This window comes from Sphaerodactylus townsendi, linkage group LG01 (genome assembly GCF_021028975.2).
Source record: "Sphaerodactylus townsendi isolate TG3544 linkage group LG01, MPM_Stown_v2.3, whole genome shotgun sequence".
Classification (NCBI taxonomy): Eukaryota; Metazoa; Chordata; class Lepidosauria; order Squamata; family Sphaerodactylidae; genus Sphaerodactylus; species Sphaerodactylus townsendi.
The window spans coordinates 56,473,268-56,485,409 of NC_059425.1; the positions used below are offsets into that span (position 1 = coordinate 56,473,268).

At 41.7% G+C, this 12,142-nt stretch overlaps 1 protein-coding gene across 4 annotated transcripts in view; it reads left to right on the forward strand.

The window, feature by feature from the left end:
• Positions 1-2,079, forward strand: part of RPS6KC1 (ribosomal protein S6 kinase C1) — a 115,528-nt gene extending 113,449 nt beyond the window's left edge. For all 4 annotated transcript variants that reach the window (XM_048490853.1, XM_048490769.1, XM_048491016.1 and 1 more), the window contains one exon: positions 122-2,079. In XM_048490853.1, coding sequence (XP_048346810.1) covers positions 122-232 — 111 coding nt within the window. In that variant the 3' untranslated portion in view covers positions 233-2,079. The remainder of the gene's footprint in view (positions 1-121) is intronic.
• The last annotated feature ends 10,063 nt before the right edge of the window (positions 2,080-12,142 follow it).

Consider the following 12,142-nt stretch of genomic DNA (forward strand, 5'->3'; position numbering starts at 1 on the left):
CTTTGTAGCATTGGTGCTCAGCTGCAAAGAGTGCAACTCTGGTTGCCATGCATGTTTGGTACATTTGATACATGTTTGTTCCCTAAACAGTCCTCCTTACTAACTGTATTTTTGTCTTAAGCTTTTGCAGTTTAATGCTGTGGAGCGTCTTGGTGCTGGAGTTGCTGGAGTTGAAGACATCAAGTCTCATCCCTTTTTTGTCTCTATTGATTGGGCAGAGCTAATAAAGTGAGTGGTCCCAGCAAGTCATCTGCCCATGTTCAGGCTTTTTGATGGACACCATTTCTGGCTTGCCACCATTTTAAACAGCAGTCGAGTCCTCAGGCAACGATTCACAAAGGTCAAAACTTGAAAGACAGTGTCAAAAGAAAACAGTTTTGGTCAAAAATGCTGACTGGATAAGTTTACTTTCTGTGGCAAGAAGCTGCTAGGTGTAATTAAGATATGATCTAGATTGAACTTTATGAGGTACTGATTTCATTACTTGGCCAGACTAGACATATTGGTGATCACAGTTACCAGTAAAAACAAATGCCTGTCATCTTTCTAGTGAATGCATGACAACTCATCATGGAGTCATATTACTGGCAGCCATTTGGGGTCAGAGAGTGCCAAGCGAAATGCACCATGACTTTTGGGTGGCAAACATTCCCATGTATCTCTGATCTGGGAAAGTATGTAAACAGCAATGCCCTTTTTAAAAGGGATGATAGCAGTGTAAAACTCTTGTTGTACATATCAGTTCCTGCCATACATGCCAGCTGCAAATAGCTCCTTAATATAGTCGGGGAATACATTTCTTTCCTAAGCGATGTAAAATTGAATAAGCAATGGAGATGGACGAGGAATGGGGAGAAAAATAACTTATTAATAACATATACTAAAATACTATGATGCTTCGGCCAAACTTGCCATGTAATGCATATATCTTCTTGTGGGGAAAACGGAAAGTTTTCTTATAATATTGTGTCATGTGGCTTTCAAATGGCTGCATATCATTTATCAAAAGATGGAACAGGGCATCCAGAATACTGTTATCTTGCGCTTGCTGGTTAGCAATATCTGTTTTAAAGCACTAACTCAAGTGAATTAGTTTTGTCACTACAATGAAATAAGTCTTTTCCCCCTTCCCAATTAATATTGCTTTAGAAATTTAATATGGACCAAGTAAACAGAATGCTAAGTAAATGTGTGGATATCAATATTTTTTTAAAAAATTGCCACATTTCTGTGTAGGGAATTTTAGTGTGGATCACACAGGGAGGTAAACCCTGGACTATTGCAGCTTGCAGGTCTTGCATGTCAAAACCTCCCCGCTCGTGAAAAACTAGCAAATCAAGCAGAGATTCTAGTCCAATTTTCTATCTGCTATTCTAATATTCTACGTGCTGAGAACTGCATTTTTAAATGTGGGAAGCATTCATCCATGCAGTACTTCACATGCAGTCTGAAATGGTGCTGGTTTAGGAACTCAGTACCATGTGACTTGGTTGTATGTGGTAGACAGATTTTTAGTTCTAAGATGTTCTTTTGAATGTTGCTAGATTTCACAGCCACCTATGTTTTCTTTCAGAAATGGTGTGTGTGTGTGTGTGTGTGTGTGTGTGTGTGTCTGTGTGTCTGTGGTGTTTGTATTACTGATGCGAATCCCTCCTAAGGAGGAGCGAGTCTCCCAATAAGCATTTTCATAGGGCTTATTGGGGGGCAGGAGATGGGGGATCTTAATTTAAATTGCTCTTATCAAGAGACACAGAGTAACCTGGACAAAGAGGAGTGCTTCATCATTTGAATTCCGTTGTGCTTCTCATGAGCAAGCCCCAACTGAAACAAATGGGTTGTCTGCAAGAGGATGGATGTACTTTTGAAAGAGGCTTGCCACAGAGGCATTTCAGATGGATTCTTCCTCATACACGCCCATATACCACTTCAGCTGTCGTTGACCTAGCCTACTGAGTGGTAGTTGTGCCATTGGTTCTTAATGTGTTGGGAATAAAGAAACTTAGCAGAGCTGATGTTGAAAAAAAACAGGATCCCCAAATTGATATTTACTGTAAAATAAAGAGCTTTTTTAAAAAAAAATGTTTTCGCTCTGTTAAGTTTATAACTTGCTATGAGTTTGTGTTAAAGGTAATAATTCAGATATAAAGTCTCTATACTAAACTATCTCTGCACTGGGACCCCATGGTAGACCACCTGCACAGGTCCCAGATTCAGACTCTGGTGTTGCCAGTTAAATGATCTCAGGTGGCAGGTTTGGGGAAAGACCTTTCTGTCCAGGGTATCTGGACAGTGACACTACCAGCAATAGAAGACAATAATGAGTTAGATGACCCAGTGGCCTGATTTAAGATGCTTCATATGTTTCTTCCCTGACTACTACATTCCTGCCCAAATACAGGTATTTTAATCATTTCTGAGGAATGTTCTGGTTTTAAAAGGAAATCAAATAAAGGAGATCAGGAGCTAAGGAGTTATTACAACACAGGAGCAGCAGTGGTGTAGAGGCTAAGAGCAGGTGCACTCTGATCTGGAGGAACCGGGTTTGATTCCCAGCTCTGCTGCTTGAGTTGTGGAGGCTTATCTGGGGAATTCAGATTAGCCTGTGCCAGTGGTGGCGAACCTTTGGCACTCCAGATGTTATGGACTACAATTCCCATCAGCCCCTGCTAGCATGGCCAATTGGCCATGCTGGCAGAGGCTGATGGGAATTGTAGTCCATAACATCTGGAGTGCCAAAGGTTCGCCACCATGGGCCTATGCACTCCCACACACGCCAGCTGGGTGACCTTGGGCTAGTCACAGTTCATCTGAGTTCTCTCAGACCCACCTACCTCACAGGGTGTTTGTTGTGGTAAGCCTGTCCTGCTTAGAACTTGGGTGGGAGACCACCAAGAAAGTCCAAGGGTAGCTACACAGAGACATGGAATGGCAAATACCTCCATTCATCTGTTGCCTTGAAAACCCTCCAGGGTCACCATACGTCACCTGCAGCTTGACGGCACTTTCCATAACCATCTCTTGTTTTGTCTTTCTTCTTCCCAGCTTTATCCGGAGGACAAAAGGCCAAATTCCTTTGGTAAGGGAACCTTTGGTGTATTAGGCATTCTAGTTCATATTTCAACCTTAGATTTTTATGAGCCACCCTCTGTGTGCATCCGAACAGATTGCATCTGTTAGATACCAGAACTGCATATTAATGCAAAATGGAAAAGGAAAAGACTTCATTTAACCAAAGGAAATCTGGAAGCTTTTTTCCCCCTTTTGAAATTATTCTACTCCCCTCTTTCTTTTTTCCCCTCTCTCCTTGTGATTAAAAAATGCAAACCAGGGGACTATAATAACACCATAAGGTGCTACCAGGTCACCAGTAGAATTACTACTGTGAAGGGGTGTCCAAGATTACCTCATTCTCTAAAACTGTATTTGAACAAAGCCATTCTATAGCTACATAACAGGAACTTCCTCAGGTGAGCCACAGCAACCACTTCCTGTGCTGACAGGTGAGGAAATCTCTGAAACAGAGAAAGATTCAGAACTTCCTTCCATCCATGCCTTTACTAGGGCTTTGGGAGAGAATCTTATTTTGAACAGCAACTCTATCTGTGTGTGTGTGTGTGTGGGGGGGGGGGGGTTGCATGTCATGGGAACATTAATATTAACTCACTGTTGCTGATGCTTTGTAAATCTGTCTCTTGATAGAAGATCACTACTGGCTTATTTAAAATTTAGCTAAACCTTTCGGAAGTCCTCATTTAGCATGAGAAGTGATTGCTGCAGCAAACACTTCACATGGATTGTCCCCATAAACTTTCAGCTGTAAACCATCTTCACTGCAATTGTGTCTGTTGAATAAGTGACTCGAAGCTTGACTGTCCTGGGTTACAGTCTATGGGGAATTCTAGATTGTGAACATTCCCCTTATTCACAAATAACCTGCCAAAGCTGTCACTATACCAATTGAAAAGGTTTTGTGAATTGCACCTTGGATCCTAATGAGAGTCAGTGCTTAACCCTTGTTACCTGTATCTGGAATATATGAAGATAATTATTATTAATGATAATGATAGGGTAGTAAGGATAATGCCTTGAGTATGTGCAGAGTGCTCACCTCTCTTGGTAACCACAAGCAGTTCACAGCTCTTGGGTTAGGAGGATGGTAAAAGGGCATGAACCCTGGCAGATGTGAGTCCTAGCACCTCTCTTTTTAGGTAGTAAAGTCAGATTGTTCTATTAAAGGACTTCACTGTGCTAATCAGTTCCTGTTGGTCCTGATGGGACTTGACATTGTAAACGGTGAGTAATTTAGCCTTTGACGGCACAATTCACCCATCATTCGCAGCTAGTGACATAATTGCTATCTATATATTAATATACCATGCTTTGGAAGTGGCAGAAGTGATGAAGCAGGTTGGGTAGGCATAAGGGCTTCCTGCTGCCATTGCTTGAACTGCCCTGAGAGCAGAGAGCCTACAGAGAGCCTACACATTGGCCCGGAGAAAGCAGGAGCAACAGAGAGGCAAGGCTGGTTAGATTGGAAGAAGGGGGCAGATCAGGAGGTGGGGAAGGGAGAGTGAAGACAACCTTGGGAAGAAAAATAATAGGCATGGTAAGAGCTGGAAAAGAAAAATTCACATTTTGCTTGGAAATAACTAAAATTTCTGAGTTTTTTAGCTGGTTTTGCTGGGTGGAATAAGTGGTCTTTGACAGCGATTGGCTGAGCTAAATATCACAGAGAGAAAGGGCAGGCAGGCCCCCACCTCTGCATAGCAAGACTTCAAACTAAAAGTAGATCTCTAAAATACTTTGTTCCTATACAATTGAGTTGTATAAAACACAAAAGGTCGCTTACCCTGAAGACTAATGTTTTTTCTTTAATGTCTGATACATTGGCGCAAGACTTTTGCATACAAGTCATGGTACCTATGGTGGAGCAGCACATCCTTCTGAAAAGTGGTTCAGCAACAAATCACACCAAAATATTCGAGGACCAGCCAGTTTGGCTCATATCCTACTTGTTACTCATGAGTGGGAACTGTTTGTATCCAAACAGTTTGTGTGCTCTAGCTGCTGCTGCTTTCTCACATCATTACAGTCCTTTTCTTCTCAGCAACACTATCTGTTACTTGTTTGCCATTGCCATCAACTTTAAAAGGTACAGTTAAAAGAAAAATGGATTTAATTGAAGTTTACCACTAGTTGGGCCATGAACCCAATCTTGTGAATTGATTCCCCTGCTTCGTAGTCACAAAAAGCAGGCAATGGCATCTAGCCAGTCATTATCATCTTAAAAGATGTATCCAACAGAGGAGGTGCAGAGGGGACGAACCACAAACCAATTCCTGCACTGCTATACAGTTTAGTATATACAATTTAATGAGCCAGTCCTGACTCTGAGATATGTTTCCTAATGGTCCATTGTGAACATTTAGTTCTTCCACTGGGCAAAAGGGGCCACAAGCTGCACTGACTGAGTCTTGCAGGCTGCAGAGCAAAGCTGAGTCTTGCAGGCTGCAGAGCAAAGACTTCAGATGAACTTTAACAATGGCCATCAAGGTGATCTGATCGGGAGCTTACTTTACAGGTAATCCAGGAAGCCAATCATAGTAAATTCATCTGCCAATTTCATATCAAATCTCGTAGTAAGATAACTATGTACCTGAACATCTTAGAGGAAGGAAGGAAGGAAGGGTAAGAATTTGGTACTTCACTTTTGTAGTCTGCCTTTCTCATTGAGACTCAAGGTATATTACAACAAAAAACAGTGCAGTTTGAAGAGTATAATGCCTAAAATCTGCAACATTAGGGCAGTCTGCAGTAAAGACACAGCATAACACATGCAGTAAATCAGGAACTGCAAGACTATACAACAGTACCATGAAACATATGGCTCTGGCCCCAGCCTGGTGGAACACTCTCCCTCCAGCTGTCCGGGCCCTGCGGGACCTTGGTGAGTTCTGCAGGCCCTGTAAGACGGAGCTGTTCTGCCGGGCCTTTGGAGTAACCGGCCGCTGATGGTGCCCCCCCTTTAGGCCCCTTACATCTGGGCCGTTTGTCACCTAATGGGACTCGCTGTCCCTCCCTCTTGGGGAGAGGACTTTGAAAATGGAGCTGCCGGACGCCACTTATATTTATACTTATATTTATTACATTTAGTATACTTAGCTTTTACTTTTCCTATCGCTGCTTTTAAAGGTTTTTAGCTATCTTATGATTGTATCACTGAGAGCATATGATTGTATCACTGAGAGCATATGCACCGGAGACAAATTCCTTGTGTGTCCAATCACACTTGGCCAATAAAGATTCTATTCTATTCTATTCTACACCGCCCGGAGCCCCCCCGGGGATAGGGCGGTATAAAAGTCTAAAGAATAAATAAAATAAATAAATAAACAAGAAATTAAACTGGAGTACAAATTAAAGAACAGTGTGATAAACTCAGAATGTATATACTATGAAGGCTATCTTAAATTCCACAGGAATTAATTATAGCTTCGTCAATTTTCTATAGAACTTGCTTAGTTACACAATTGCTTAGAGCCATGAAAAAACACCATTGGGGCAAGGACAGTGTAACCAATTTGCAGGGTGGCACCTTCAGAAGCTGCCACAGCAGACTATATACCCTGTTTTCCCGAAAATAAGAACTACCCTGAAAATAAGTCCTAGCATGATTTTTTGGGATTTTTGGAGGATGCTTGAAATATAAGCCCTACTTAAAAAATAAGCCCTAGATACAGATTCCACGGCGCAGCTGATCTGGTCACATGGGGGGCACAAAGTCATGGGGAAAAATAAGACATCTCCTGAAAATAAGCCTAAATGCATCTTTGGGAGCAAAAATTAATATAAGACCCTGTCTTATTTTCGAGGAAACATGGTAAGGAAAGGCAGCCCTTGAAAACCAATGAAGTGACTGCAGAATAGGTTTAATATGAATATTTGAAGGAACCAAGCAAAAATATTCTTACTCTGCCTACCCCTTGGTAGTAAGTAAGCAGTGGTCTGTCCCAGCTGGAGTTTCCAAGTTTTTTTCAGGGGGGTGATGGTGATGGTGAAAGTCATTAGGTAGATACTTCATTCAAGAGGGGGTGAAAGATAGAGCATAAGAGAAGGCAAAGGTTACTATAGCTACCTAACCAAACAGGTCCCAGAAAAGAGCAAAGGTTCAGATTCTAAAGCAAAGGCCTAAGCATCTTGGCAGCAAATAACACAAAAGTCAAGAAGCAAAAAATATTTATATTTTCTCCCCAGTGGCGACCCAAAGCATCTTACATCAAGACTGGTCCAAGGTCACACAGCTAGCTTCCATGGCAGAGTGAGGGTTGAACCTGGATTTTCCAAGATACTAGTCTGACACGCCACCTGAAGTCATGGTAGATTAGGACTTAAGCAGCTATGTAAAGATATGTGGTTGGATGTTAATCAAAAGTTCATATTAGGGACAGATTGTAGTACAAACAGTCACATCTGTAAAAAGATATTTTTTCAAGCTTGAATAGAACTTAAGAGACAAGGTAGGTGACTAGGTGTATAACTTGACTGGTTGAAGGAGAGGAATTAATGTTTCAGGGACCTCAGAAAATCTTAAGATAAAAGAGGGAGAGTATCCAGGTGAGGAAGGTGTATAGGTGTTTTGAGGTGGTAAAGCTTTGACAGGTATTTTAACCTAAACTGGATCACAGGGACAATGAGTCAAATGCAAAGAAACCTTTTGGTAGAAAATTCCAGGTGGTGGTGGTAGTAGTAGTATTAAAGAAAATACTGATGTATGTGTGATGATGGTGGTGGTGGTTGTGGGGAAATGGCTAATGCTAATGAGACTAAAGGTAAGCTGATTAATTAATTGGATGGCCAAATAGTGAGGCCTCATTCTGTTCTGTTTAGTGTGGTGTGATTAGGCACAGTCCAGCTCGGCTCTGTCTTTTGCCCAAAAATGCCCAGCAATTCTGCCTACTGGCCTGGAAAGACATAAAGAGAGGACCTCTTCTAGATGGGAGAGAGAAGGATGGGAAACATGAACCAAAATGGAGGTGAACTGGCAAAAGCTTTCTTTAAATGGCTATGCTACCATTCAATCAATGATGCTGTTTGGTCCAGTTGACCATAACGTTTCTTCACCCAGTTTCAAATATAAGTACACAAGCCATTAGCCTTAGCCCCTAGCTGAATCAAGGCAATGATTGGGATGAAATTTTTTCATGTTGTATTGATTAAACAATTCTTCGTTTGCTTTGTAAAATTATGCATCCTTTCAAATTTCCCTTCAGAGAGGCCCCTGCTGGCAGACAGCAGGGCCTACAGGTTCTCCCCCCAGCAATGATCCAGACTAAACATGCCACAAGGGAGTGAGTGGGAAGTAGAAGGATGGAGAGGTCTCCTGACTGTTGTGTCATTTGTTTTCTCAAGGACACCAAATGGGAAGCTGAAGAAACAGCAACTTCCTATTTGGCAAGATTTATGATAGTGATTTAAGTAATAAAACGAGAGTTTATTTGCCTTCATAGCCATCTATACTTTGAAAAAAAAAAGAGATTACAATATCAGTTGAATCCTGCTGTTTAGAAGACGGTGGTGGGAGTGTAATCTCTACCACAGGAGTATTTAATCAGGAAATGCGTCTAATCGAAATGAGAAGTGTTTAATGCTTGTTTTCTCACCATTCCTATGCACATCCAACACTGAATAAATCAAGTGAGCTCCAAGATAAAATTCAACCTTCTCAGAGTTCCAAGGATTGTAAAGATTGAATACCTTGCATGTTGTTTACAGATCCCACAGCTACTTGTCTTCCATCCCTTTGTCCCAAATATTCTTTTTCGCTAGCTTTTCCCAAGGTGCACCAGCAACTTAATTCTTGCACAAATCCTTTGTAATTTACTTGGGAGTAGATCGCAGTGATGGATGATTTCCCTCCATCCTAACCAATGTTTTAATTGAGATTTTTATGTTTTCTATGTATTTTAACTTTCGGGATTCAACTTGATGATGAAAGTAAAAGGCAAAATTGTTGTCATAAGATTTTTGTCCCACACTCCTCCCATGGCCCTTTACAGTCCTATAAAGAGAGAACAAATGAAAACAAGCTAAACCAATGGAAAAGAGGATTGTTTGTGCATGCAAGCAAGTGCCAGTTATCAACAGGATAAAGAACCACTGCAGTAGATGGCTTATTTTTTCCTGTTAGATGATGGCTGCAGTCATTTTGAGGGGGTTTACACATGAGCACTTGAAACTTCCTTATAGTGAATTGGACTCTTGGTCAGTACTGTCTATTCAGACTGGCAACGACTCTCTAGGATCTTAGGCCCTACCTGACTGGAGATACCATGGACTCCGGGACCTTCTGCAGGCCTAGCAGATGTTTTACCAATGAGCCACAGCCATTTATAATCTAAGATTTGACTGCACAAGATTAGTTTGTGTTTTGTTCTAACATTCTACCCTATGGTAGATATAGTTGCTCACTTTGCAGCAGGAGTTGGGCTCCTGTGTCTTTAGATACTGCAGGACAAAAATTCCACAGATGGGGTGTTGCCCATAACTGCATATTGATTCTTGAAAAGGTTCTATTGAAAAAAATCCTGACAAGTCTGATTGTATATACCTATATATTGATGAAGGTATGTGAGAAGTTGTGGGAGATAGGATCTGGAATAGATGGACCACTGGTCTGATCCTACAGGGGTCTTCTTATGTTCTCATGGTCTTATCTGCATGATATTAAAGATATAGGGAGGATGTTTTTCCCTGTCCAGTCCACATTTAGTACCAGATTGAAAACATAGGTGATATTCTTTTGAAAAACAACTATCAAGTGTCCCAACAACATTTCATGTCAGGTTTGTGCATAGGGTTGTGGGGCTGGTGGATCTGGCCTTAAAGTTCTAGACTAAGAAGTCAACCAATGTTCACTTGTATTGTTGAAGGCTTCCACGGCTAGAATCAACTGACTATTGTGGGTTTTCTGGGCTGTGTGGCTGTGGTCTAGTAGTTTTTGCTCCTAATGTTTTGCCCACACCTATGGCTGAGATCTTCAGAGGTATGTCACAGCGAGATGCATTTCTCTATGTGTCATGGAGAGAAACACACCTTGCTGGGAGATACCGCTAAAGATGCCAGCCATAGAAGCAGGCGAAACATTAGGAGCAAAAACTACCAGACCACAACCACACAGCCTGGAAAAACCAAAACAGCCACCTGATGCTGAGTTCTTAGTATGTGAATTTTTGGTGAGAATGAATGCATGCAAAGAAACCTTTGCTGCCATATCCTTAGATATCCCACTTCAATGTATGTTTCACTGCATATACCCCACCACACAATTGCTCCACATTGTCCCACAAAGAGAAACACATCTTACTGTAACATTCTTCTGAAGATAACAGCCATAGATACAGGTGAAATTTTAGGAGCAAAGACTAACAGACCACAGCCACACAGCCTGGAAAACCCACAACAGCCAATTAATTCCAGAAGTGAAAGCCTGTGACAATACATTTTCACTGCAGAACTGATTGGGGGACACTAAAAATGGCAATGCATTCCTGCTGCTGCCATTGGTTGATTTGGATGCAACCCATCAAGGATCTGTGTAGCACAAGGTTTTGAAGATGCGATAAGCTGAGAGCACATAACATCGTAGAGGACAGGAACCACAGTTTCCTAAGAATGAGAACAAATAATTCAATGGTAGAAGCAGCCAGTCTGTTGCCTTACCCTCTGCAGGATGAACTAAATTCCTAGTGTCCTTGCAGCTGCGCCAACAAGGATGAATATGAGAACAGAAGGGATAATGCTCCAAAGCTTCTGTGGATGGGTGATGGCTTAAGGCAGTGCTCCAGATGTGGGACCAAAGGCAGTAAATCTCCAGAGGCTGTTCTACCTCCATCTTCTTGCCCAGTAAAGTGCCTCGTGAGGATTAAAGCTCTTCTGCTGGAGGGTTGATCTGGCCTTGTACTGGGCACTGGTGAAAAGACAGAATGATGGAAAGGAAGGGCAGACCCCCCAATTCTTCTGCAGCTGTAAACCCAAGATCCTAGGTTTGGCTGATCTGGGAAAAGCCCTTCTGGGGGAAGTAAACCACACTGGCCAGCTGGCAAATGATCTGGCTAGGGAAGCCTAAAACTGAATTAAGGGAGGGCCAGCCAAGAAAACAACAGATGTCGTGATGGTCAGAGGCTCTTTCAAAAAATAGCAAAGCAAACCACTTTCAAATTTGACTGGGGGTTAATAAGTGGCGTATTTCTGGATAGTCTTGCTTTGGCACCATGTGAACTTCTGAGCAATTCTCTTTCCCCAAATATGATGGAAAGGCAAATTAATTGAATTATAGGCACTAATTTGCAGGAAACTGCTTAGTTTATCATTTTGTCCGGTAAGATTTGATACAGCAAAGGCAGGAACCAATCGTTCTGTTGACTGTTCTGTTTGTCATTTATATTACACTTTTTATTTGACCAAGAGCTTTATGATCTTGGAGATTTGTTCTCATGGAAATCCTGGGGAGATATAATTCTCCATTTGTATTTCCACCATTTGGAATGGGTGCTCATGAAGGGGATTACAGAGATGTTACCATCAGCTGTTCCTTAACCAGTTTATGGGAAAGAAGGTGATGTAAGTGAATTCCACACAGCAAAAATAAACCGTCTTTAGGACATTTTAAAAACCATTTGGGGGAAGAAGTTCACACAGCTCTCTTCCCTGAAATGTCTTCAAAACATTCTATTTCTCTCAACCCAAGTTTTTCAAAAATTGAAGCAAGCAATCTTTTTCCCCCAGCCCAGGTTGAAGAAGTTTCCTGCCTGCAGAGTGAACAAAAGCAGGCAGGAAATACTTTATTTCTCCCACCCAAACCTCTTACTTTAATTTTCACTGCTAATGCCCGCCATTTTGTGTGTTGCAGCAATGATTCCCTGAAGGTTCCCCATGGAGGTTTTCTCTGCTTGCAGTTCATCTGTGCACAATTTCCATGTAAAAATTAGATGAATAAAGTTTGTTTTGCCTAGCAATCCTGTTCACCTGTCATAGCAGGATTCAAAAAAAAAAAACTGTTTGGGAGAAATACCACAGGACAGACTTGCTTTAGGGGCGGGATCTGTGCAAAGTGCCTCCCCAAAACTGATTTTTCCCCCGTTCT